The sequence below is a fragment of the Gymnoscopelus braueri genome (genome assembly GCF_963280865.1).
Source record: "Gymnoscopelus braueri genome assembly, chromosome: 19".
Taxonomy (NCBI): domain Eukaryota; kingdom Metazoa; phylum Chordata; class Actinopteri; order Myctophiformes; family Myctophidae; genus Gymnoscopelus; species Gymnoscopelus braueri.
Window position 1 is genome coordinate 48,638,787 of NC_137621.1, and position 27,331 is coordinate 48,666,117.

At 42.0% G+C, this 27,331-nt stretch overlaps 1 protein-coding gene across 2 annotated transcripts in view; it reads right to left on the reverse strand.

The window, feature by feature from the left end:
• rragd (ras-related GTP binding D) overlaps positions 1-27,331 on the reverse strand; it is a 74,080-nt gene that overhangs the window by 33,006 nt on the left and 13,743 nt on the right. For both annotated transcript variants that reach the window (XM_080415112.1, XM_080415111.1), the window contains exons 3-5: positions 25,774-25,973; positions 24,829-24,943; positions 15,567-15,709 (exon numbers count right to left, since the gene is read on the reverse strand). In XM_080415112.1, coding sequence (XP_080271238.1) covers positions 15,567-15,709; positions 24,829-24,943; positions 25,774-25,973 — 458 coding nt within the window. The remainder of the gene's footprint in view (positions 1-15,566; positions 15,710-24,828; positions 24,944-25,773; positions 25,974-27,331) is intronic.

The following is a 27,331-nucleotide window of genomic DNA, read 5'->3' on the forward strand; positions in this document are numbered from 1 at the left end:
TTGAAGCAAGCCTAAGCAAGTACACTTTAGAAACAAGCCCCAAAAAAACGCAACCCACAACGACCAACATTTTACAAGAAAACTTTACAGAAAAACAAGCCCAAAGCCGCTTATAATACGCGGACATGGCAACACTGGCCCCAGCAGGTAAAGCCCCGGAAGAGTGAGACAGGCAGCGCCAACAACAAAAACAAACAAGGAACCGAGAGTGGTACGAGAGACAGAACGAGAGCAAGACAGACATTACAGAGCGAGACACACACGCGCACGAAGCGCGCGGAAATTTTTCACATGCAATATTTTTGTGGGCCACACACGCGCGTGCACATTTTTTACATTTAATTAATTATAGACGCGCGTATGCCGTGCGTGTGGGAGGCAGGGAATAATCATAGTATACCTTTAAAAAAAAACTAGAACACACCACTGGACTGTGTCAAAGGTCATGTCTCACCTAGACACAGGATCTGACTATTTTTGACCTGAAGGTCAAGATTCAATTTATCCCCTGAGCAAGTAGGCAGGCTCTATTAGCTCAATAGTACCTAAACATTTCAGCACTTGCGCAGGACACTGAGTTCAAATCCGATGTAGAAGAGGAAAGTTACATAGTGCTGCTTTAAGCTCTATTTCAAATATAGTGAAAATAGGTGTGTCACGTTGTGAGCGTTGTAGATCTGCTATTTTCACTATTTTTCTTCATTTTGTACTTTTGAATACTTCAGTATATACTTTGTCCACTACTGATAAAAAAAGGAAAGAAAGAAAAGGCAACAGAGGAACAGTGACAATTCATTTTTACCAAGTGGGACTGACTCCACTTCCAGAATGCTAATTTCCATGCCTTACAGCTAAACCTTCTCTTTGTCTGGGATTATGACTGTTGGAGATAATTACAAGCAGCGTTCAGAAGATATAGGACACATCGTCGCTGTCGGGATGTATGTCCAAAGGTGATACTTGTTACTAAAAAATAACCTGTGTCTGCAGTATAGCTATTTTATTTTGGCACCAGCTTGTTAAAACTTTTCATTGGTTACATTTATAAAACTAACAGATACACTTGACCACTTTCTTCTTTTCAAATGTTTTAGCCCACGATTTTGCAACCCATTTTTTCACCCAGTGCAAATTGCCTATGTAATCCTGGACACTACTCTCCCTCTGCCAGCCTAGGGAGAGCCCAGAGCTGAGCTCATGCCTCCTTCAATGCATGAGCGTGTGGAAGGAACACGTTTTCCAACCAATTCCTTTCCCCTCCATCAGGCGCCCCGGCTGACCAGGGGGAGGCAGTATAGAGACCAGGATTACTGCATGTTTTTGTGAGGGTACCTACCCAAGGGGACACAGGGAGAACATACAAACTCCACACAGAAAGGCCCTTTCACCAACCCCACCTAGGGTATGGGCACTGATGACGCGGAGGAGAGGACACGCCCCCAGCGGGAATCGAACCCAGGACCGTCTAGCTGTGAGGCGACAGTGCTACTGACTGCGCCACCCCCTCCACTTAACCACTTTCACTTAAAAAACACAATTGGGAAAATAGCAGAAATAGCTGATGTACAAGCTCACAACGTGTCGCATCGCGATATTTTCATTACTTTTTCAAGACACTCTGATGCAACAAAGACAGGCATTCATTTACAACAACAAAAAATAAAAAAAGTTGAAATGTGGAGATACGAAGTTTCTGCTGGACAGCAACAATATTCAGAAGGAGCCTATGAATATATATGAGGCGCAGAGGTCTCCAGGGGAGGCTCATGTTGACAGAATGACTTCCGTGACCCTGAAAATATATCACTTTGTATCTCAGAAAAAGGAGAAGAAAACTGAAAAAAATAGGGAAAATATTGCATTTAATGCTGCACTATCCTTACCGGAAAAAAAGAAATGCTGCTGGTAAGCTTTACATGCCTCTCTTCTTCTTGAAAGGAAATTGAGCTGTCTTCTTTTCCTGAGGAAGACGTTTTGAGAAGCGAGATTCGATCCAAGGCCACACCTTGGGGTATCTGTAGGCGTGGAGCGTGCTGCCATCCCTGTGCCCATATAAAAAGGTGGGGATTGTAGAATCGATTACATGACTAAAGCCAACAAGTGAAGGGCACAGTATGTGACAATCAAGCTATCTGCAGTAAGTAACCCGTTAAGACCGGGAACGCATCTGTGTGTAATTTTTTTGATTCCTTTGGCTAGTCAAAAATAGCAGATCTACAAGCTCATAGCGTGGCACTCGGTGCCGCGCTACTTTGAGATGAGGGTCCGCGGCCAAATACATATAATTCTGGGCGTCCTTGACATGAAAACGTTTGAGAACCACTGATTATAGCAACTTAAGTTTTTTCGAACGATTTGAGTTCGCTTTAAATATATATGTTCAAAGATTTGCACAAATAGCAGATCTACAAGCTCATAGTGCGGCACCTCGGTGCCGCACTATGAGCTTGTATATCTGCTATTTTTGAATGGCCAAAGAAATCTAAAAATGACACAGATGCGTTCCCGGTTTTAATCGGTTAAGTTGTGCCAAAACTCCCATGTGTGATACATGTTCACTTGTTTATTTGAATTGGGGCTGGAGGAATACAAGTAAACGCCCGGAGACAATTTGATTTCGTAGTCAAGGCAACAGACGTTCCCCCACGACTTGTTAAATCTAATAAATGCCATCCAGCACGGCTCTCACAAATTGTTGCTGTCGGGCAGACACCTTGTATCTCTCCATATTTAAACTTGTTATGTTTTTTATTTTTTCCTCATTCTACACAGTGTCACACAAAAGCAACAAAAATAGCTTTTAGGATTAGGATTTGCCTGTAATACCACCAGATTTGCCCCGGGGCGACAGTTTTTTGGTATTCTTGCGTTGTTGCGCCACGATAAACAAGGAAGTGTAGTGGATCAAATAGAATCACTTTTCGGTTATTGCATCGTCTATTTCTCACTTGTTTTCAAAAACATTCTTGAGAGAAACGTTTAGTTGTAAATGTTTGTTTGTTTGTTTAGCTGGCTGTCATGTTGGATTACAGCATAAAACCAAGCCGCGCAGGTTGACATGAGCAGGTGCTCTGCCTCTGAGTCTTTGATTAGACAGCGGTCATTATCAAGAAATAATGACGATGATTGACCAATCAGAATCAAGCATTCAACCAAGCCGTGTAATAAACATATTTAACCAATGAAAAGTATTAACAAGAGTTTGTGACTAAATAATAACTACATTGGATCCATTGGAACTCAGGTTCTTCAGTTTTTCCACCCGACAGCGGAAGAATTGTTCTTCCTTGTTTTCCTCGTGAAATGGGGAGTGTAAAAAAAAGTTAAATTATGACAGGTGATGAGCGAGATTTCTTTTTTCTCTCTCGCGCTCTGTTGGGGCCATTTCATCTTACGCTGCTCTCTTCTGCAAGACAGGAATCGTTTGTGAAAAGATACGGTTGACAAAAAAAACTGACACCTGAATCTGGGAAAGGTAAGGTTGGGCAGGTTAAACTGAGGCAGGCTATTTTCTTGATAACATAGAATCGCGGATAAATAGGCAATTTTGCTGCATGCCCATGAAGGTTAAATAATGGACAATATTGAGTAAAAGCCATCAACAATGCCTCAGTTAACCCATTCAGACCAGGAACGCATTTCTTTGGCTTTTCAAAAAATAGCATATGTACAAGCTCATATCTAAAATCTAATCGAATAAATCTTTGAATATATATATATGTTTTTTAAAGCGAACATTTGAAACTCAAATCTTTGCTTCTGGGGATTCTAATTAATATCTAAATCCAAAAACATATGTTGCTATATTATCAGTGGTTCTCAAACCTTATTCATGTCAAGGGCCCCCAAAATGATATGTATTTGGCCGCGGACCCCCACCTCAAAATATTTTGTTCCCCCCCCCCCCCCCCCCCCCCCAAAGATTTTAGTAAAAAATGTTCGGTTGAAAAAAATAAAATATATATATATAGCACGCACGCACGCACGCACGCACGCACGCACGCACGCACGCACGCAAACACGCACACACGCACACACGCACACACACACACACACACACACACACAATTTATTTTTCAAAGAGCACTATGAGCTTGTATATCTGACTTTTTTTTTAATAGCCAAAGAAATCTGAAAATGACACGGATGCGATCCCGGTCTTAATGGGTTAACCAATTCTTATCGGTGTGCACTGCACACCCATTTCGGTTTATGCTTTCTTGCCTCTTGTCAAAGCCTTCACCCATCAATGCTGTCTTTCTTGTCAAAGCCTGCCGACTGAGTCTTTGAATCGTCTCTGAGCCCATACAATCCTCTACGGCCCAAAACACACAGCAAAACCATCAGCTCAGCCATGCTGCAATGGCAGCGTCTTGCACGCTGTCTGCTGTTCGCGCTGGCAGCATTTCTGCTGCGGCGCAGAACTTATAAGGCCTAACCGTGAAATGTGATGTGAAATTTGGAGGAAATATTTTAACAACACAAATCTTATATGGGGTTTCCTGGCACAAAATAATTATGTTCAGATGGTGGCCCGCGGGCAAGTATACATATCCATTTGGGCGTCCTTGACATAAAAAAAAGGGTTGAGAACGACTGGGATATAGGAAAAAATGTCTACTTTGAGTTGGCCTTGCCTTGCATAAATAAATACACATTTGAGTGCGCAGAATCGATCGACTAGATGGCCATGAAATCTTATTTAAATTAGTATACGTTATGCAGTGGTGTAAAGTAACTAAGTACATTTACTCAAGTACTGCACTTAAGTACAATTTTGAGTTACTTTTACTTTACCAATTGTCTATACTTTTACTTCTACTCCACAACATCTCAGAGGCAAATATTGTACTTTTACTCCACTACAATTATTTGAAAACTTTAGTTACTAGTTACTTTGCAGATATAAATATATTACATGAACTATCGCTTCCTTTGCTAGAGCCCGTTGAAAGTGAACCTCTGTCTCCTCGAATCCAGGGCAAAAGAAATTAACTGAAGTTACAAGCATTTGCAGGAAACCAATAGACAGCAAACGGACGTAGGCGGAAACCTTCGGATGACGTTATTTCCGTATCCATGTGAGTTACAGTGAAAGTGGTCACTCCGGATTATAGATCACAGCGCAACCTTTTATTAAACAATTAAAAAACTATTCGACACGTTAACGCGCCCATGACACTGTGGACCAAGTACCAACGGACGCGTCAGCACGTCCATGGCAGTCAAAGAGTTAAAGGTGACACTACATACAAATTATTACAACAGTAATATGCAGCTTCACTGCATATAATGAGGCCCTTTTGCTCTGCACAACTCCTTCGTCTTGACAGCACGGAAAGGTCAGAGATTTGCCAGAGCTCTCATGCTCTTTTTTTTTGACAGAACAAAGAAAAGAGAGCCAGATTAGCAACTAATTACATTCTCTGCTGGAGTGATATTGAACCGACACTGAAATGTGCATCAGGTATTATTGAGGAGCGCCAACTGTTTACTTTTGGCTTTGCTGGGAGCTGGGCTCATACATGTCTCAGTATGTCATTTCAGTCCGGGGCTATTCCTATCCTTGGCATGGCCGCTGGCTCAAGTTCATCACTTGAATGGCATATTGTTTGTTTTACCCATTAAGACCAGGAAAGCATCTGTGTCATTTTAGATTTTAGCTAAAAAGCATTATTTTATAAAAGCTCATAGCTTGTATAAACAAGAGCATAGTGCGTCACTTAGTGCCACACTACGAGCTTGTAGAGCAAATCTTAGAATATATATTCTTTTAAAGCTAACATTTTTAACACAAATCTTTGCTTCTGGGGGTCCCCGGAACAACATATTTTTAGATGCGGGTCCACGGCCGAATACGTATAATTTTGGACGTCCTTGACATGAAAAAGTTTGAGAACCACTGATATAGCAACATGTATTTTGTTAGGATTCTGTTTAGAAGACATTTTTAGAGTCGGCCTCAGGTCTTAATACTATAGGTTAACCACATGAATGCTAGCGTCCCAATTCTGGGCATGTCATAATAGGCGGACATTTGGTGAAAATAGCAGATCTGCATGCTGATAAGCTTGCAGAATGACTAAGTACATACCCCTGGGGGGGGACCCTGGTCATACAGCAAATAGTGTCAATTTATCAAAACAAAGTCTACCACTACCGTCAGCTATTATCTCTTTTAGGCATTGCCTATATGCTTTGGCTTCGAAAGTACTGTAATGTCAAAGTTTAGAATACACTGCATGGTACAGTTTTCTCAGAATTCACATACATTATTCAGACATAATGTTTGAATAATGAATACACATTTGCGGGCGTGAGGAGGATAAAATAACATTGTCTGAAACCGAGCAACCAGAAAGTTGAGACTCAACTCCTACTGTACCTGTGAAACTGTTGAGAAAGAGAGAGCAACTTTGTGAACTTTTGCAACATTACCTACGGTTACCATCTGGATTATGCATAAACACGACCAGGCCTTAACCACTTAAACCCTATATACTTAGTTTATCAAAGTATCCCAGACCCAGGAGTATATCTCTGCTGTCTGGCAGAAACCAGCTAACTCCAACATGTTAATTTTTCAGGAAATGAAAAAAAAAAAAACTAAACAAAATGTGGAGTTAGGAGGTTTTGTTCATCATTGATAAGAACAGCTGAATGGACCTCAAAGCTCACAATGAGAAGCGCTTTTTAATACTTTTCATTGGTTCAATATTTTTTTTACCAAGACACAGACGTAAAGAGAGTTCAATAAAAAAAAAAAAAAAATCTTTTTCCCTCAACACCAAATCTGTTTGTCGAAAATAGCCGTTCTACAAGTCTCACAACGCGTGTTGTGAGCTCATAAATGGGCTATTTCCTGCGAATGTTCACACAGGAATAGAGACGACTCCATATCCCATTTGCAATAACCCAGATAAGAGAAAAAGACACATGTAAATAAATTGTGTTTATTTGTGGGTACACAGACACAGGCATATAGGAAAGTGGGTTATTAGACTGTGCCAGTGGCAGTGGAGCAACTTTAGACATGGTGTGTTACTAACATCACAGTCGATGAGTTCTGCTTCTCTGGCTTTTTATTTTGGTAAGGAACTGTTCAGGGCCGTCGCCATGGGGCGACCTGGCCTTCTGTGCAACATCTGTGCCCCCGCAAAAATATATCATTCTGTAATAATGTGGAAAATGTGCACTAAAACAGTGTATTTTAACCCATTCAAGCCGGGAACACATCCCTGTCATTTTAGATTTATTTGGCTATTCAAACATGGCAGATATACAAGCTGGTGCCATCTATGCAGGGGACTTTAACTGCCAGCACACTGACTGGGGATACTCCCACACTACACCAGACGGAGAGACGCTGTGTGAGTGGGCCTCCAACGCCAATGCTCAGCTCCTGTTCGACCCCAAAGAGCCACCAAGTTTCCACTCTTAAAGATGGAACACCTTCACCAACCCAGACCTCACATTTGCTGTATGCCACAACAACGACCCAATTCCGGAGAGACAGGTCATTGATAGGTTCCCCCGGTCACACCACCGACCATCTGTCATCAAAGTCCCCTCACTGGTGCAGCCGGTAGAGGGTAAACCTGTCCGTAGGTGGAACTTCCGGAAGGCCAACTGGCAGGCATTCACCACGGAGACAGAGAGAACATCAGCCTCCCGGACCCAGACATCACTGATGTGGACTCAGCATATGCAGCCTACTGTGAAGTGCTCCTAAGTGCAGCAAAGAAGACGATCTCTCGCGGCTACAATGCGAGCTACATCCCGGGCTGGGACGAAGAGTGCAACCACCTCCTGCGTGAACATCAGCAGGCTTGCTCAAGGGAGGATGTGGAAGCGACTGCAACGGCACTACTCCACAAGCTGGACGCCACCCAAAGGGCCAGATGGACTGAATCCGTTGAGGCAAATTGATTTCACCCATTCCAGCCGTAAGGCGTGGCAGATTATCAACAAGCTCACTGGCAGGAAAACAACACCCCCCAAGTGCCCTGTGACAGCAGATGCCATTGCAGCCCAGCTCCTGAAGAACAGCCAGTTTCAAGGTGCAGATAAGAACTTCGCCCGCTCTACACTGTGCGAGGTATCTTCCCTCTCTAGGGCACCCAGTGTTGATGTTGACATGTCCGGACAGTTTACAACAGCTGAACTTAGGGCGGCCATCGGTAACCTTAGGCAAGGCAAGTCCCCGGGGCATGACAACATCCACCCAGAGTTCGTGACCCACCAGAGTGAGACAACATCTGCCTGGCTGTGCTCTTTTTTCTCATCCTGCTTCCAGAGGTCCAAACTACCGAAGACCTGGCGCCGTGCTGCTGTTATCGCCCTACTGAAACCAGGCAAAACTGCGGAAGACCCCAAGGCCTACAGACCCATCTCACTGCTCTGCGTCCCATTTAAGATTCTGGAGAGGATGATCCTCAGCCGCATAGAGCCAGTAGTAGACCCACAGCTTCCAAGGGAACAGGCTGGTTTCCGGCGGGGCAGATCAACAGTAGATCAAGTAACCCTGCTCACCCAGGACATCGAGGACAGCTTTCAGGCCAAAGAGAAAGCTGGGGTAGTGTTGCTCGACCTAACAGCCGCATACGACACCGTCTGGTACCGTGGACTTCACCTGAAGCTGCTGAGGACTATCCCAGACCGGCACATGGTGAAGTTCATAGTGGAGATGCTGTCCAACCGCAGCTTCATCCTCCGGACCAGCGATGGCCAGCGAAGCAGACTGAGGAGATTGAGAAACGGGGTGCCACAGGGGTCTGTCCTCTCACCACTGCTGTTTAATATTTACATCCACGACCTCCCGGAGACAACATCCAGGCAATATGGTTACGCAGATGATCTGGCGATCATGCTGCGTCGACCAACATGGTCAGCGGTGGAACAGGGGCTCAACCAGGACATGGGCATCTTGGCTGCCTACCTTCGCAAGTGGCGTCTGCAGCTCAGTACTGGGAAGACTGTGTCGGCCGCATACCACCTGTGCAACAGAGAGGCCAAAAGGGAACTGTCGGTGCGCCTGGAGCACCAACCAGCCCCCAAGTACCTTGGTGTTCGGCTGGACAGGACACTGTCCTACAAACAGCACCTTGAGGAAGTGAGAGCCAAAGTGACAGCAAGGGTCTCGCTTATCCGCCGCCTCGCTGGCACAACCTGGGGTGCCTCCGCCAGGACTCTACGAATCTCCACACAAGCCCTGGTGTTCTCTGCTGCCGAATACTGCGCCCCAGTCTGGAGTAGAAGCCCACATGTGAAGAAGGTTGATCCTATCATCAACAATGCCCTTCGGATCATAACTGGCTGCTTGAAGCCCACCCCCGTGTCCTACCTGCCAGTCCTAGCGGGAATTGCCCCGGCCGGTCTCCGACGAGAGGCCGCTACCCTCGCACTTGCAAGGAAAGCCCAAGAACATGACTGGCATATCCTGCACGATACAACAACTAAGGCAGCGTCCCCAAGCAGACTCAAGTCCCGTCACCCCTACAACAGGACAGCACAAGAGATGCTTGGTTCCATCCCTGAGGACCTGTCTACAAGGGCATGGCTAGCAACTTCCTGGAAGCAGGAATGGGATTCGGCTGAACCCACACGTCTGCACCATCACATCCCAGACCCGGGAGATGGAGTTGAAGGAGAACATCTACCACGCCGGCATTGGACCCTGCTGAACCGCCTCCGTACTGGGGTTGGTCGCTTCAAATCGTCCATGAAGGAGTGGGGCCTGGCAGACAGCGCAGTATGCGAGTGTGGCGAGCCTGAGCAGACTGCCGAACATATAATCACCACCTGTCCTCTGTACAGACCTCCTTCAGAGGCTGGCCTCTTCCAAGTGGGACCAGAGACGAGAGCGTGGCTCTGTGACACTGAGCTGGACATATGACGACGATACACGAAAGAAGAAGAAGCTGGTGCCAAGCTATGAGCTTGTAGATCTGCATTTTTTTCAATAAATCTAGGAAATTTTGTGCAAATCTTTGAATAAATATATATATTATTTTAAAGCGAACATCTTTAACTAAAATCTTTGCTTCTGGGTAAGAACAGCTGAATGGACCTCCAAGCAAATGTCTTCTAAATCCTAACAGTTTTTTTTTTTTAAACGTACGTTCTCAAATCAGTCGTTCTCAAACTTTTTTCATGTCAAGGACCACCCAAAATGATATGTATTTGGCCGTGGACCCCCATCTCAAAATATTTTGTTCCAGGGACCCTACAGAAGTTGTAACATGAGTTAAAAATGTTCGCTTAAAAAAACATATTCAAAGATTTGCAAAAGGGGAAAATAGCAGATCTACAAGCTCATAGCGCGGCACTTGGTGCCGTGCTATGAGCTTGTATAACTGCTATTTTTGAATAGCAAAATAAATCTTAAAATGACACAGATGCGTTCCCGGTCTTAAAGGGTTAAATAGGGATACCGGCTTAACCACTTGAAGCCATAGCGTCACTATTCTGGGGGGCGAAGTTTTGGCGTCACAATGTGATGCGTTGTGAGCTTGTAGATCGGCTATTTTCGAGATAAGAGATTTGTTGTCGAGGGGAAAAAAGAACCGGACTAAGTATAGAGCCCTGGAAGACCCCTGTCAACAAAGTACATATGGTGGTTGAGTTTGAAGAATCAAATCATCAGTCGACTGAAGTTCAATCAAGAATTATAAGCACCATTTCATGGGGGCCATGGCCCTCGTGCCCCTCGATTTGAGGTTATGCCCTTCAAAAAATTATAAGCCCCGAGGCCACAGTGGCCTTGATGCCCTGTCCACATTTGCCCAGCTGATTTAAGTGTTTTCACCTGTGCCTCTTTCCTGTCGATACAGTTTTTAGACACCAATGTATTTTGTTGAGATTTTGAATTCTTAACTCCGTCTCAGGAGTCCGTACAAATATTGGTAATTTCTAAGATTTGTATTTATTTATTTCACTGATAGTTACACTATTGTAATAAAAATTAACTCATCCTTAACTGTTAGATTCAATTCATTATTTCCATGGTGGGAGATCGTCAGTAGCCTGGCATTTGGCATGTGTGCCCTCAAAAAGTTTACGGTACCAAAAGCCGAATGGCCTTGCCTCTAAAATGACAAAATGCCAAGCCTGCTTGGACTGTGTGGTACAGTACGTTTCCCCAACGACGTCAATGTCAAACTAATTGCTGTTCCTAAACTGGGACTTAATTCAAGGAAAATGGGTCAGTGTTGCCTCATGATGTCAAAAGTAACACACTGAAAAGATGAGAAGGAAGCTTTCCAATGACACCCAGCTCATCTTTCTGCTGAACTGTGACCCCCTGCTGAACTGTGATGTGTAAAAAAAATACACATACGTCATACGTGTATAGCATTATAGTTCTAGAGTGTTTTATTTATTGTTGCATTGCCTATTTTATGTCTTGTTTGTCTCAGACCTAGGACCACAATGGAAATAAAAGTCACTGACTTTATTATGTTTTTATCCTTGACGTTTCTGTGAGAAGCATATAACGTGTTTTTCTTTGAACCATGACGTCTAATAAATCAAATCAAAAAACATATACCGGTACAGATTGGTTTGGGTTTTGTGCTTTTGGCTGATCTAATGCTGTCATGATGAGGAACATATTGGGGCAGAACCTACAGTATTTGCTAACTAACCCTACTTGCAGGTAATTTCAACTTTTCAGATAATGGGAAAATATAACTTGTATTCCAGTGGAATGGATCCAATGTAGTTATTATTTAGTCACAAGCACTTTTAATACTTTTCATTGGTTAAATATAAAGCCCACAGAATCACCTTTTAACCTGGCATTAATACTGTACAAAATAAAAAATAATCAATCCAAAATAGTTCACAGTAAACGCACTGTGAACTTGTAGATGGCTATTTTGCTAATTCTGCGTTCGCTAATTCTGCAGTTTCTGCCAGACAGCAACAATATATGCACGTGTTTGTTTATTTACTTATTTGCTGCTGGTTCATGCAACTTGTCTTTATTCTCTACCGCATGGCATACCATTGCTTACGTGTCACTGTAAAAGGGGTAGCTAGCTAGCCTATTAATATGCGAGCGTTTTCGTCGGCGGTACTTATGTTTAATACAACATAAGTTTAACTCTTAGTAGGGTATGTGACGTATGTGTTCTGTCTTTGCGTATATCAGAGAGCGCGCGAGAGAGAGTGCATCAGAGGTAGCGCACATCTGAGAGATACAATTGATTTGGGGCTCTCCCGCCCTTCCGGTGAAACTCCTCACTGTCAGGTGAAAAAGAAGCAGCTGGTGACTCCATGCGAATCAGAGGAGACATGTGGTTGTACACCCTCTCTCGACCAAATAGTAGGGGTCGGCAGTGTAAACACATGGGGGGTAATTGGCATAATGACTAAATTGGGGAGGGGGGGGATCACTTAGCAAGGAACTTCACCTGTTTTCTGTTGCAATGGAGAGTGATGTTATTTTCAATTGCCACAATTAACTTACGTAATTTCATGCCTAATGCATGTGTATCCGAGATGGCAATTGTGCCAGTTAATGTGGCATGGTAAGCTAGATAACTAGATGGCCTGAAAGTGGTTTGAGTATCATTGACTATTTTTCATTGGTTTATGAACTCCATCCCATTGTGGCTGGCTATAGTGCAGGCCTGCAGGGAGAGGATTAGATGTATTCAGTGAATTCTTTTTTTTAAAGGCTTCATGACAAAGTACACTAATATCAGTGATAATGGTGGAAGTGAAATTAAGTTTGGAAATATTGTTATGAGGACGACGATATAGGAGGTATGAATCATAGTGATCATTGCAGTATTGTGTTTTTTTGACAATTGGGTTTCATACAGCTTGCTTCTTCTTATTCAAAGAAAACTTAAGTCTATCTAATCGATTAGCTTGAAATTGCAATGCGACGTCCTGGAGAGAATTCAATAACATCTTTATAGTTTTAATGTGAATTCAAAGTCAGTGGGGACCTTGACTGAGACTGGTCCTGTGAATAGCCATGATTCATGCTGTTTTTGTATCCTTTCATTCGGGTTTGCATATCAAAACGATTGCTCAAGATCTCTAACAAACTTTAAAAGCTCGAGCAGTTATGGTAAAGTAAAAGGAAGTTTTAAATTGCTTGACACAAATATTTCTGAACTTGGGTTTTGATAAAAGCAAAGGGAACTTTGTGTGTCAAACGAACACGAACCCAATGACCATACATTTCTGTAATTTCATCGAAGCACCTCTCTCTGTATGAAGGTTATGAATGAAGGTTGTAAATATGAGCCTCATACAGTAATTGTGTCTAACTTATCCCGAAATCCGAGCTCAAGGTTTCTGATAGTTAGACATGTTTACGTTAGGCAAATGAAGACAAATAAAAAAGGCACGGAAATATAATGGGTCTCATAGCTGAGCTGTGATTGAGGTTATGTTTGGCTAACCTTCAGGCATGCAAACAGCCCCGAGGTGAAAACATGTTGTTTTCTTTCGGGTCAGGTGTCACACAATTGCCCTATTTGGGTTCAAAAAGGTGACTGTAGCTGAAAAGTGACACTTTTGCATGTCTGAACCTTAAAGGCGAAAATGGGCCGAAGTACTTAATCTTGTTAAGACACATTGAATGTTATTAAATCTACGGTTCATCCCAGTCAACCGCAGAAATTGGCTTCTCTGGGAGCACATTATTAGAAATCATTTGCTTACTTATTTCTTTAAAAAAATCATCTTAATGTCATACTTTCAAGATGCATACTTCAACGTATTTGAGCCACAAATAAATGTTAATTTTGTTGACTAAAACTATGACGAAAAATGTTAGTCGACCTACAAGCCGATCTACAAGCTCACAACGCGTTGTGAGCTTGTAGATCGGCTATTTTCAGCATGCAACCAAGTATAGAATCTGGCATTACGACGCCATCAAGGCCCTCCAAAATAATTTTTTGCAGACAAAATCAACTGTAGATTTAGTCGACTAAAACTAAAACTAAAACATTTACAGTAAACTAAAACTATAACCTTTCATCTGACTAAAATGACATTTTATTCAAAAGACCATGACTAAAACTTGTCTCTGTTGTGAGACAAGCCGTCTGCGAGCGGTGATTCTATTTAAAGGTCATGTGCATTGGTCCCTAGGAGAAAATTAGCTCATTTCAGCAGGGAGCCGTAGATATTATATATTTATACCAGCACAAAATGAAAGAAAGAAGACATGACAGAAATACAATATTACCTCGACAGGCAGACAGACAGTCTGTCTGGCTGTCTAGGTACTGTATCATTGTGACAGGCAGAGATAAGAGTACACAGCCAAATGTAGTAAGTAACTACTGTATATCCCCTTTTCAAAGCACTAGACCAGGGGTGGGCAACTTTGATGATGGAGAGGGCCACTATATTTCCACACTCACTCCAGAGGGCCACATTGCACATACTGTACAGAAACCTCTTATCTCCGTATTTTAACTTTTTTCGTAATTAATGCCCTACTTCGTCAAAAGTAGCCGATCTACAAGTACAAAACGTGGCGCAGTGCGACGCGTTTTGAGCTTGTAGATCGTCTATTTTTGCAATTTTTTAATTGGAATCCTGAAAAGTAAATGTTGCATTTAATTTTCAAATGCATTTAGCTATACTTATGTTAACTTTATGAACTTAAATACAAATACATTGGACATAAAAAAAGACAATAAAAATGATATACTAGTCATTAAGCTACTAATATAGACTGAAGTAATTAAAGCGGGTCAGGTTTGTGTGTTTGGAATTGGAACAGCTGAAATCAATAATATATCAGTATTCCGATATTAACCTGCATTAAGTGAAGGTGGGGGCCGCATATGGCCCCCGGAACACCAGTTGCCCATGTATGCACTAGACCCCTGGGAGATGGATTGTTGAGGTGGAACACAGCACACACTCAGCTCCCAGTACTTACCACACAACTCAGATACCCAAGCTCATGCGCTGTGTTGGCGGTGTCGAACCAAGAACCTTGTGGTCCAGAGGCAAGCGCTCAGTGGTACTAAAAAAAAGTACTAAATTGCTTTACTTAAGTAAAAGTATCAATACTGCAATGTAGAAATACTCCGTTACAAGTGAAAGTCCGGAATTCAACCAAAAGTAAAAGTAGTCATTATGCAGAATGTCCCATTTCAAGTTTTAAAATGTTTAAAAATATTTTGAAAATAGCAGATCTACAAGATCACAATGTGTCGCATCACGACGCATTGTGGGCTTGTAGATCGGCTATTTTCAAATGGCCGAAATGTATACAGAGCTGAAGTGGTCAATGTAGGTTTTGTAATAATAATAATCAAAATCTACAAAGTAACTAAAGTTTTCAAATACATGTAGTGGAGTAAAAGTACAATATTTGGATCCGAGATGTAGTGGGGTAGAAGTAAAAGTATTGTAAATTGGAAATACCTCAAAATCGTACTTAAGTACAGTGCTTAAGTGAATGTACGTAGTTACTTGCCACCTCTGCAAGTGCTCTACCAACTGAACTACCCGGCCGCTGTAAGCCACATATATTTCGTCTATGTTTCGACCATGCGGGTGTTACCGCGCGGTCTTCCTACCCGTAGATGCAGGAGATGTCGATGACGACGTCGATCATGTCGCAGCACAGCTCGTACGTCTGCATGTCCACCGGGCTGCTGTCCGTGGCGATGTAGATCTTGCTGACCACGTCGAACAGGAAGGCCTTCTCGATGCCCGAGTTCTGACCAAAGGAGACAGAGGCAAGGGTGGGGGGTGAACAGCTGGAAGAGGAACGTGAGTGTACCTGAATTACTGTGCTTGTGAGGGCCAAATGTCCAAAAGCATAATTTGAGAGATTGTGAGGACCATTTTCCATGGTCCTCACAAATTAAATGGTTGTTTTCATGGTTTAAAACAGATTTGGGGAGTTAGGCTTACAATTAAGAAGAGATTCAGCTTAGGGTTAGTATTAGGCATTTAGCAATCTGGGAACGTATATATATATATCTATCTATCTATCTATCTATCTCACACACACACGCACACGCACACGCACACGCACACGCACACGCACACACTTATTTTTTTAGTTGGGTTGGGGTTAGTGTTATGCCTGATTTATACTTGTAAGTGAGGACCGCAATGGACACAACATTTTAGCTTTCTTGCATTTTATCCCTTTGACTGTTGTGTGCAAGCTCCATGTACGTTTGTCAATAAAGATGTCAAAATTGGGGGGGGGGGGGGGGGGGGGGGGGACGACGACACTGTCATGTGGTTTTGAAGTCTTATCGAGGTTAGAAGGAGAAGGTCTTCTCGTCCTGCTGTCAGGCAGACGATTTGCATAGATTCCTCCATATGAAAGTCACTAGTCCAGAGAGACTTCTCTCCATGGCTTTCATTGCATCAGATAGAAGTGCCACATGGCGGCAACATACAGACTGGGGAAGACGCCTCTTGCATGCATATATACAGTAGGACAGAGGCAGTTAGCCCATTCAATCCGGGGGAACGCATCTGTGTCATTTTGGAATTCTTTGGGCTATTCAAAAATAGCAGATCTACAAGCTCATAGCGCGGCACCGGGTGCCGCGCTATGAGCTTGTAGATCTGCTATTTTTGAAATCTTTGAATATACATTTTCAAAGCGATCAAATATCACCAAATATTTACTCGCAATATTTGCTTCTGGGAATTCTACAAATGTCTTCTAAATCCTAACAGTTTTTTTTTTTTAATACAAAAATTATGTTGCTTTAATATCAGTGGTTCTCAAACTTTTTCATGTCAAGGACCCCCAAAATGATTTGTATTTGTCCGCAGACACCCCATCTCAAAATATGTTGTTCCAGGGACCTTCCAGAAGCAAAGATTTTAGTTACACATGTTTACTTTAAAAAATATATATATATATATATATATATATTCAAAAATTAGATCTGCTATTTTTGAATAGCCAAAGTATAAGATAATGGCTAAAGTGGTTCAAATCTAAAATGACAGATGCTTTCCTGGTCTTAATGGGTTAAGTCCCTGTAGATTCGTATCAACTTGGTAACCCAGGCAAAGCACTCAATGCGGCGCACTGCAGTGTACGGTACTTCAGCTTGCTTTAACCACATGGACCCTATCTAGAGTTGTTTTCCGATACCAGTATCGGAAAAGCTGCCGATACTGCCTAAAATACTGGTAGCGGTAGCGAGTATGCCATTCCACTACCACGTCATTTATCACAGGATATTATGAATGCTTCAGTTGATGTTGCACTACTTGTTTTATACTCGCTCTTATGTGTTACTTACATGATTTTACTAAGTTGTAGCTGCACTTTAACACATATTAATGGGATTTTTTTTACCTATTCCTACTGTAGATCAAGGACCCCATAACTCTGTGTGTGCAAATGGAAAAGCCCTGTTGATACGTAATTATCTATAGAGACAGTGGACTACTGATTTCCTATTGAAGTTTTTGGAATAGCTTTAGTCAATGCGTGGCCCTGCAATGCTTTCGCAGTTGAACCGTTGCCTAAGAACTCCGTCTGAGAATTCACTTCACATCCCTCAGTGGGGAGATATCAAGGTCACAGCTGCCAATTACACACACACACACACACACACACACACACACACACACACACACACACACACACACACACACACACACACACACACACACACACACACACACACACACACACACACACACACACACACACACACACACACACACACGGTTTTAAAACAGCTAGTCCATACAACGGTCAGTTAACAGTCGGTCCATAATTGTCATGACAGAGCGTTTGACAATTCTGTTCCAGTTCATTTTTCTGAGTTCATTGCATAATTGATAAAGCAACCGTTCTTATCCAGGTTATTATACAGTATATCTATGGCATACTAGTGAAGTGCAATAATCATGTCATAATAATAGCGGGGTGGTAGTTAGGAGAGAGAGCAGGGGTTCTCAACCTCTTGTAACTCAAGGCCCACCTGGGTGTGTATCAAAATGGTCAGGACCCACACACCAAAATAAATGTAATACTATATAATATATAAAATAAAGGGGCATTATTCAGTTTTTCAAAAGGCTTTGTATAAGCTCTCAATCCTTTTTTTCAGATGAGGTTTGTCCATATAGATAGAACTGTTGAGTGTTGCTTGTGCATTGGGAGTTTCATGAAATTACCCCCCACTGTTTTTCCGTAAATATATATATTTCCTAGTATTGATGGGGTTTTTTTCATAGTAGTGTATGTTCATATGTCTTGATGAATTGAATTCATCAAGAATTCCGCAATGGAAACAAGCCCTCATGGCTTTGTGTGTAATCCTTTTAGAATTATTGTGTAACTGTACCTCTGTTCTGCTTACACACTGTTAATAAAAGTATTCAATCACCCACAGTCTGCTGACCAGCACTGCAAATCGATGTGACGGCCATGAAAAAAACACTGTTGTGAACGTGTTAATAATACTTATTGGGCTTGGCACGTATTTGTGCTTGTTAAAAGCAACTGTTTTGATTAGGCTATGACAGTAATTGGTCTGCAACGTATAAATGTGTAAAACAAAACACAAATGTCTCAGTGAAGAAATCTATCTTTTCGTTTTAATTAACAGTTCAAACCATTGATTCACAAACTTTTTAGCTCGAGACCCAAAAGATACATTTGTTGTCTAGCCGGGACCCAACATTGTGAAAATAGCCGATCTAAAAGCTCACAACGCGTCTCACGATGCGTTGTGAACTTGTAGATCTGCTATTTTCACAACTTCTTCTTTAATTTTTATTTATTTATTTATCAAATTATTTTGAAAAATGTTTGAATTCATTTTATATATTTATATACGAAAACGGGGGGAGGAGGATTTAAAAAACACTGACACCATTTCCCACTTGGCAGGGGATTGAACAGTCCATTGCACGGATGGGTGGTGTTGTGGGTTATGCTGTGCCCTCTCCCCACACAGCGTTTCCGGTAGATGTCCTTAATGGCGGGTAGCTGGATGCCGATTGTGCGCTCAGCAGCTTTCACTATCCGCTGCAGGGCCTTCTGATCAGCGAATGCAGTTACCGTACCACTCTGTACCTCGGATGTTGTGATGCTTTCCACAGCACAGCGGTAGAAGTTGCCGAGGCGTTATTTTGGTGGGCCCTTTTCAACCTCAGTAAGTAAAAAAAAATCACACCCAGTGTGAAGTGGGCGGTGTGGTCACAGTGGTCATCACAGTGATGGAAGTTCACTAACTTAAAAAGAACCATAAATGTGTTTGTTTTTTTAAACCATAAAATAAATTTAAAAAAAAACATAAATGTGTTTTTTTTAAGTGCATAGTCCTATTTATAGGGCTATGCACAAGTGTCATGTGACACTAGCCAATCACAGTCCTGAATAGACTGTGATTGGCCAATCACGGTGCAGGGTTAGGGGGGTACATTTGTGGCCAATCACAGCGCAGGATTTGGTGTGCAAATATCCAAACCTCACATATAGGGGCGGTTTCACCGCCCAAAAAAGTAAGGCCTTCTTAACCAAAGAAGAGGTATTTAGGGACCATTTCAGGTCCTCAGAGATGAGGACACCCATGAAACTTGAAGCTTGACCTCAACCTCTGCTCCATCGATGAAGATGGGGTTAATGGGCACCGATGGCCTCGTGGTCAACACAATGAACGCATGTACCATTATATAGGCTCTGTTGCAGCCTGGGAGTGAGTTGCGGGTTCGATGCTCGAGCTCGAAGGACCTTTGCTGTGTGTCACTCCCCGATTCTTTCCCTGTTTCCTGTCATAACTCCACTGTACTATGAATAAAGGAAGAAAAGCCTTTATTCTTTATGATATTATTTTGTGATATGGCATTTATGTATTTATTTTACATTTAGGACGAGGCTGTTAATAGAGCGCCATATCACTCGTTGTTGAATCTCCTTGTTATCTCCTTGTCTTGTTATCGGTCATACTGTGGTGGTGTCTGCAAATGTAATGGTGGTGTTAGATTTGTGGACGGCAGTTTGGGTCTATTAGTCAGAAGGTCCATGGTACAATTGCAGAGTGTTGAGCTGAAGGTGGTGTAGTTTAGTGACCAGCTTAAAAGGAAGGATAGTGTTGAACTGTAACCAATGAATAGCATTCTGACGTAGCTTGTTCTTGTCCTTCTGGTTCAGATGAGTGAAAGCTGAATGAAGTGCAGTGGAGATGGCATCCCTGTTGGAACGGGTGTGGGTTGAGTAAGGGTGGGATGGAGGCTTTGATGTGATTCAGCACAAGTCTCTCAAAAAACATTATTTACCCAAAGTCCAATCTACCCTGAATTTGAAGGAAATTGAGGGTTTCGATACTCCATACCGTTTGCCTGTATAATTGCCTTAAAATAATTGCCTATTTCTTAAAAAATTTGAATCACACGTTGAGGGGCCTCTATAAAGCGCACCATTCACTTCTGCCCCTGGGGGGCCACGAATGCAAGAATCTGTCATACAGACTCGATTTCCCCCCACAGCTTCTCACGCCCTGAAGCTGCACCAAGCAACTGACATAGCCCTGGGGAGGCGGCTGGGTATAGCAGCCAAGCCTGGCAGAGATCTGTGCTCCAAGGAGCACACTTTAATAGTTTATAATGGATTAAATACGTTTTTAAGATATTGATGCCTTGTTAGAATCTACCTAATTACTGTATGTACACATGCTGTTTCTTAACGAATAATAGGTCAGATTAATATAGCACTGTATCAGTTTTATAACTGCACCTTGTCACGGTCCGCTCCTCGGGCCGTGGACAGTGACTTTATTATTTGGACCTTGTATGCCCTTTTATGGTGTTGGACTCCTAAGGGCTGTTCTTTAGGCCTGTTTAGGCCGTTCATTATGTTCGGCACTCTTGTATTGTATCTCTGTTGCCTTTTGCCTTGGTTTTCCATACTCTTGTTTAGTAGTAGTGTTTCCTGTCTGCCTTGTTTACTGTTTCCTGTCTTGTCTCACCTCCCTGTGATTATTGTAAACCTAGTCACCTGTGCTCGTTGCCTGTTATCCTATCCTGTGTTGATTGTCTGTTGTGTTCACCTGCGTCCTGTTAATCCCCTGTCTATTTAAGTCCTGTGTTTGCTTCAGTTCCCTGTTGGTTCGTTGTATATGGTTGTGTGAGTACTTGTTAGTTTGTGCCTCTTTGTTTCCTTGTATCTAGTTCACTTAGCTTGCCCAGTTTAGTTCTTGCCCTACCCCCTCGTTATTCTGACTGCCTACCTGTGTATTGACCTTGCTTGTACCTGGACTTTGATTATTGCCTACTCCCTTTGTTTGGTGTCAATAAACACTTAAAGTTGAGCTACGCTGCCTCTGCCTCTCATCTTGCGCTTGGGTCCTACACCTCCCTGCCTCGCACCGTGACACAGTGGCGTGCACAGACATTTTGAGGGGCAGGTGCTCAAGTAAAAAAAAAAAGGGCACCTTGCGCGGCGCGCGGAACCGCCAGCTGCCCTAGTAGTGTGAGAAGAAAATTGCAATGCACATTTTGGGGAATTGTTAATATATTAGAAGTTTTTAATCCAGAATTGATCGATGTCACCATGGGCTACATACTGTAAAAAATAAATTTAAAAAAATTAAACTTTTTTTTTTTTTTTAAAGGGCACTTCTGGTCAAGAGGGCAAAGGGCAGGTGCTCTAGCACCACCTAGAGTCTATCTGTGCACGTCCCTGCCGTGACACACCTGTATTAGTTATCTAGTGCTACTCTGTTGCCTGGCAGCTGATGCCTGACACCAGTCTTGTTATATCTGTGAGGTGTCACTTGTTTTTAATACGCGCTGAAGACAGAACATTCAAACATGTACTGTTGGTGCTAAGCCCCATTTATTAAAGGCTCAATGCTTTGCAAAGCATCGGTATTTTTTGGGCTTGTCTCTCTCTCTCTCTCTCTCTCTCTCTCTCTCTCTCTCTCTCTCTCTCTCTCTCTCTCTCTCTCTCTCTCTCTCTCTCTCTCTCTCTCTCTCTCTCTGCGAACAAAGCATTCCCGTACGCTTACCAACGCGGCCAAAGTGAAGCGATTCAAGCTAATACACCAGTATTTCATAAAAAATAAAAGGGATAGTTCACCCCCAAAATGACTTTTTTTCGATCGATTACACACCCCATGAAGCCTTGAATTCATGGAGATTGGTTTGTTTTTGTCACAATCCCAAGCCAAAAATGTGATGGCGGTGGCTCCAGTAGGAGACACAAAGTGCCAACTTTGTGTATCCTACCATCTTTTGCCGGTCATCAAATTATTGGCTTAGGAATGCGACAAACACTAAAAGATCTCCATGAATTCAAGGCTTCATGGGGTGTGATAGAAAATAAGTAATTTTTTGGGTGAACTATCCCTTTAAAGTCACCTGAGGAAGAGTTGCTCTTCTATTTTTCTATACATTTTTCTTATCATGGTCATCGAATGTGCACTTTAATTTTCCAACCCTATTTACCGGTGTCTTTCCTATAGATGGAAAAGCATGTGTCACTTAATCACTGTTCCTAATGAAAGAGTAGCTAGTTGAGCAGTCTTTGTGACTGAAACCCCTGCCATCTGTGCCCCAGAAATGAACCCTCCTTCGGAGTCACTTAGATCCGTTTCTCTTGCCATCTTTTTACACACGCCACGGAGCACGATCACATGATAACCCATTAAGCCCGGGAAAGAATGTTTCTGTGTCATTTTTAGATGTCTTTGGCTATTCAAAAATAGCAGATATACAAGCTTGGTGCCACGCTATGAGCTTGTATATCTGCTATTTCTTTTTATTTAAATCATGAAAAATGTGTGCAAATCTTTGAATATAAATATGTTTTGAAGCGAACATTTGTAACTCAAATCTTTGCTTCTGGGGGATTCTACAAAACGTCTTCTAAATCCTAACAGATTTTTGAATAAAATAAACTTAAGTTGCTATAATATCACAGGTTCTCAAACCTTTTCAGGTAAAATATTTTGTTCCAGGGACCCCCCCAGAAGTTGTAACAGAGTTAAAAATGTGTCCACAAAAAAGATATACAAGCTCATAGTGCGGCACTCGGTGCCGTGCTATGAGCTTGTATATCTGCTATTTCTTTTTATTTAAATCATGAAAAATGTGTGCAAATCTTTGAATATAAATATGTTTTGAAGCGAACATTTGTAACTCAAATCTTTGCTTCTGGGGGATTCTACAAAACGTCTTCTAAATCCTAACAGATTTTTGAATAAAATAAACTTAAGTTGCTATAATATCACAGGTTCTCAAACCTTTTCAGGTAAAATATTTTGTTCCAGGGACCCCCCCAGAAGTTGTAACAGAGTTAAAAATGTGTCCACAAAAAAGATATACAAGCTCATAGTGCGGCACTCGGTGCCGTGCTATGAGCTTGTAGATCTGCTATTTTTGAATAACCCAAAGAAAAGCTAAAATGACAGAGATGCGTTCCCCGATTGAAGGGGTTAATTGTTGTTCAACTGTATCATGCACTATTTATTCAGGGTTTTCCTTTTCCGCCTGTACAGTAGGCCTACAGTATGCGTGCATGCATACACAGAAAGCACCATCTGTGTCCAAGTGAACCTGTTAGCACAAGATTAAATGAATCAATTCAACAAATCCTTTTTACGACACGCCGTCTCCAAACGCCACGCAGACGAGGAAACGCATGTCAGTGTGTCATACATGCACGCATGTGTACAGTGCATGCATGTATGTACCAGTGTTTCCCAAACCGTTTTACATTAAATGTATCTTTTGAGCTGACATTTTGGTGTCTCCACAGGATCCAAACGTACAAAAGAATCCATTATGATTCATGAATTAACCTTTTTTTTTTACTTAAGTAAAAGTATCAATACTGCATTACTCTGTTACAAGTAAAAGTCCGGAATTCAAAATGTATTTGAGTAAAAGTACTAAAGTATTAGTATCAAAATGTACTTAAAGTACCAAAAGTAAAAGTACTCATTATGCAGAATGCCCCATTTCAAAAGTTTTCAAATGGATAAAATGTATGCAAATCTTTGGAAAAAAGCAGATCTACAAGCTCACAATGTGTCGCATCGCGACGCATTGTGAGCTTGTAGAACGGCTATTTTCAAATGGCCGAAATGTATATAGGGTTGAAGTGGTTAATGTGTGTTTTGTAATGATACTCAAAATCTACAAAGTAACTAGTAACTAAAGTGTTCAAATAATTGTAGCGGAGTAAAAATACAATATTTGCCTCTGAGATGTAGTGGAGTAGAAGTGAAAGTACTGTGTCCCCTAGGGTAGGTACCCTCACAGCCGGGGCGCCTGATGGAGGGGAAAGGAACTGGTTGGAATAACGTGTTCCTTCCACGCGCTACGTCCAACCAGGGAAACTCTCCCCTGTCAGGTGACAAGAAGGTCAGCTGGCTCTCATGCATTGAAGGAGGCATGAGCTCGGCCCTGGCCTCCCTAGGTTGGCAGAGGGAGTGTAGTGACCAGGATTACATAGACAATTGGCATTGGGTGTAAAAAAATTGGGTTACAAAATCGTGGGATAAAAAAATAAGTGAAAGTACTGAAAACTGGAAACACTCCAGTAAAGTAAAAATACCTCAAAATTGTACTTAAGTACAGTACTTAAGTACACGTACTTAGTTACTTTCCACCAATGGTTCCATGCATCACTGTGCTGTTGCTATCAGTTACATATCGCTGCCACCTACTGACAGCAACACAAAGTGCATGAAAAGGCGTGCATGGTGAATTATGAATGCCGGCTGCCATCGAGACGCTGTCTGCCCACATTAAAATCAGCTCCAGTGTGTGAGAGTGGCCCACGGCGAAGAAGAGCTGGCCTCAGCGAGACCCCGAGAGGAAGAGGAGGGCTTTACTTACAGATATGAAGATGTTCAGCAGATTCTCAAGCGTAGGCAGCTGTGGGATGAGCTTCTGAACCACTTTGCTGAACGCCTCAAAGATGGAGTGGTCGTAGATGCTGGTTAGATAGAAGCTGTGGGGGGGTTGAAAGGGGGGCACAATTTGAATTTGGTTCATTGGAGGAAAAAGCGACATTAAAAGTTACATGAATAACAGTGGTGGAAAGTAACTAATTAAATGTACTCAAGTACTGTGCTTAAGTAAATTTTTTAGGTGCTTTTACTTTACTGGAGTGTTTCCAGTTTTCAGTGCTTTTACTTCTACTCCACTATACATCTCAGAGGCAAATATTGTACTTTTACGCCACTACACTTTTTTTAAAACTTTAGTTACTAGTTACTTTGCAGACATTAACCACTTCAGCCCTATTTTATACCTAGGCTGTTTGAAAATAGCCAATCTACAAGCTCACAACGCGTCGCATTGCAACGCATTGTGAGCTTGTAGATCTGCTATTTTCAAACATTTTACTTTTGGTACTTTAAGTACATTTTGATACCAATACCTTTGTACTTTTACTTTTGTAAATTTTTGAAATGCATCGCGACGCATTGTGAGCTTGTAGATCGGCCATTTTCAAATGGCCGAAATGTATATAGGGCTGAAGTGGTTAATGTAGGTTTTGTAATAATAATCAAGATCTACAAAGTAACTAGTAACTAAAGTTTTCAAATAATTGTAGTGGAGTAAAAGTACAACATTTGCCTCTGAAATGTAGTGGAGTAGAAGTAAAAGTATTGAACATTGGAAACACTCAAATAAAGTCAAAACATGTCAAAATTTGACTTTAAATACAGTACTTGAGTACATGTACTTAGTTACTTTACAGTTTACACCACCGCACCGGACCAGGTCTGAATTTGGCTTGAGGTGCGGCGGAGGAACCCCTTAGTCTTTCCTCACCTCAGATGTATCCGTTCCAGGCCTGCGTCGGCCAGGTCGTCGTTGGCGCGCTTGTGGATGTCCCGCTGCTTCTCGATCTTGTGGTCGTCCGAGAGCCCGTCCACTTTGTGGATGAACACCTCAAAGTTGATGTCGGGGTTGACCTTGTAGGCCCGCGTCACGGTGAGGTGAAGTCGACTCAGAGCCTCCACGTAGTCATCCTGCGGAGATACGAGAGGAGTGACAGGGGTGGGAGAGGTACTCGGATGTTTTACTTAACCCATTTAGACCTGAGGCCGATTCTAAAAACGCCTTCTAAATCCTGACCTAAGTTTTCTGAAAAACTTCAAATATGTATTCAAAAATTACAAATAATGTATGTTGCTATTTACTGTACATAGCAACAGGAACCCCAAAAGGGGTTCCCGTCTTGAATGCCCAAAATGGGTTAAGTAAAAAGTAGCAATAACGCAATATAAAAATACTCTGTTACATGTAAAAAGTTTTGGCATCAAAATATACTTAAAGTACCAAAAGTAAAAGTACTAAAATGTTTGAAAATAGATCAGATCTACAAGCTCACAACGGACTTATATAACGGCGTTGTGAGCTTGTAGATCGGCTATTTTCAAATAGCCGAAATATATATAGAGCTGGTTAGTGTATGTTTTGTAATACAAATCTAAATCTAAAAAGTAACTAGCAACTAAAGTTTTCAAATGATTTTGTGGAGTAAAAGCACAATAGTTTGCTCAGAGATGTAGCGGAGTAGAAGTTAAAGTATTGCAAATTGTAAATTCCACTAAAGTAAAAAGTAAAAAGTACAGTATTTAAGTAAATGTACTTTGTAACATTACACCACTGGCTTTTAGCAGGCCAAGTATTTAACTCTTCCCAAAAAAAAGAAGCTGCAAGACATTAACTGGTCCATATCGGCCCACGGTGCCATGGCCTCCTGCAGAGTACTGGGGGAATTTGTAAGTGAGAGGCTTCGCAGCACATACGGCGCGGTATCAAAAAGAAAGTCGAGATCAGAGCTGTGAGAGAGGCACGATTGATTTCTTCACGCGGTGTCCTTGGATGCATGAGATGTCTTTGAAATCCATTTGAAAGAAAATCGAGAATACGGGCTCTAACGGCGGCGTGGATACGAGCACCATCGACTTCCATTATAGAATTAACCCTTTAAGACCGGGAACGCATCTGTGTGTGATTTTTTGGATTCCTTTGGCTATTCAAAAATAAACGATATACAAGCTCATAGCGCGGCACCGAGTGCCGCGCTATGAGCTTGTAGATCTGCTATTTTTTGAGAAATCATGAAACTTTGTGCAAATCTTTGAATATTTATACATTTGTAACTCAAATCTTTGCTTCTGGGGGTCCCTGTAACATAACATTTTGAGATGGGGGGGGGGGGTCCGCAGACAAATACATATCATTTTGGGGGTCCTTGACATGAAAAATGTTTGAGAACCACTGATATAATGCAACATAAGTTTTTTTCTTTTTTGTTTAACTGTTTTAGACGACAAAATCCCCCAGAAGCAAAGATTTCAGTAAAACTTTTTCGCTTAAA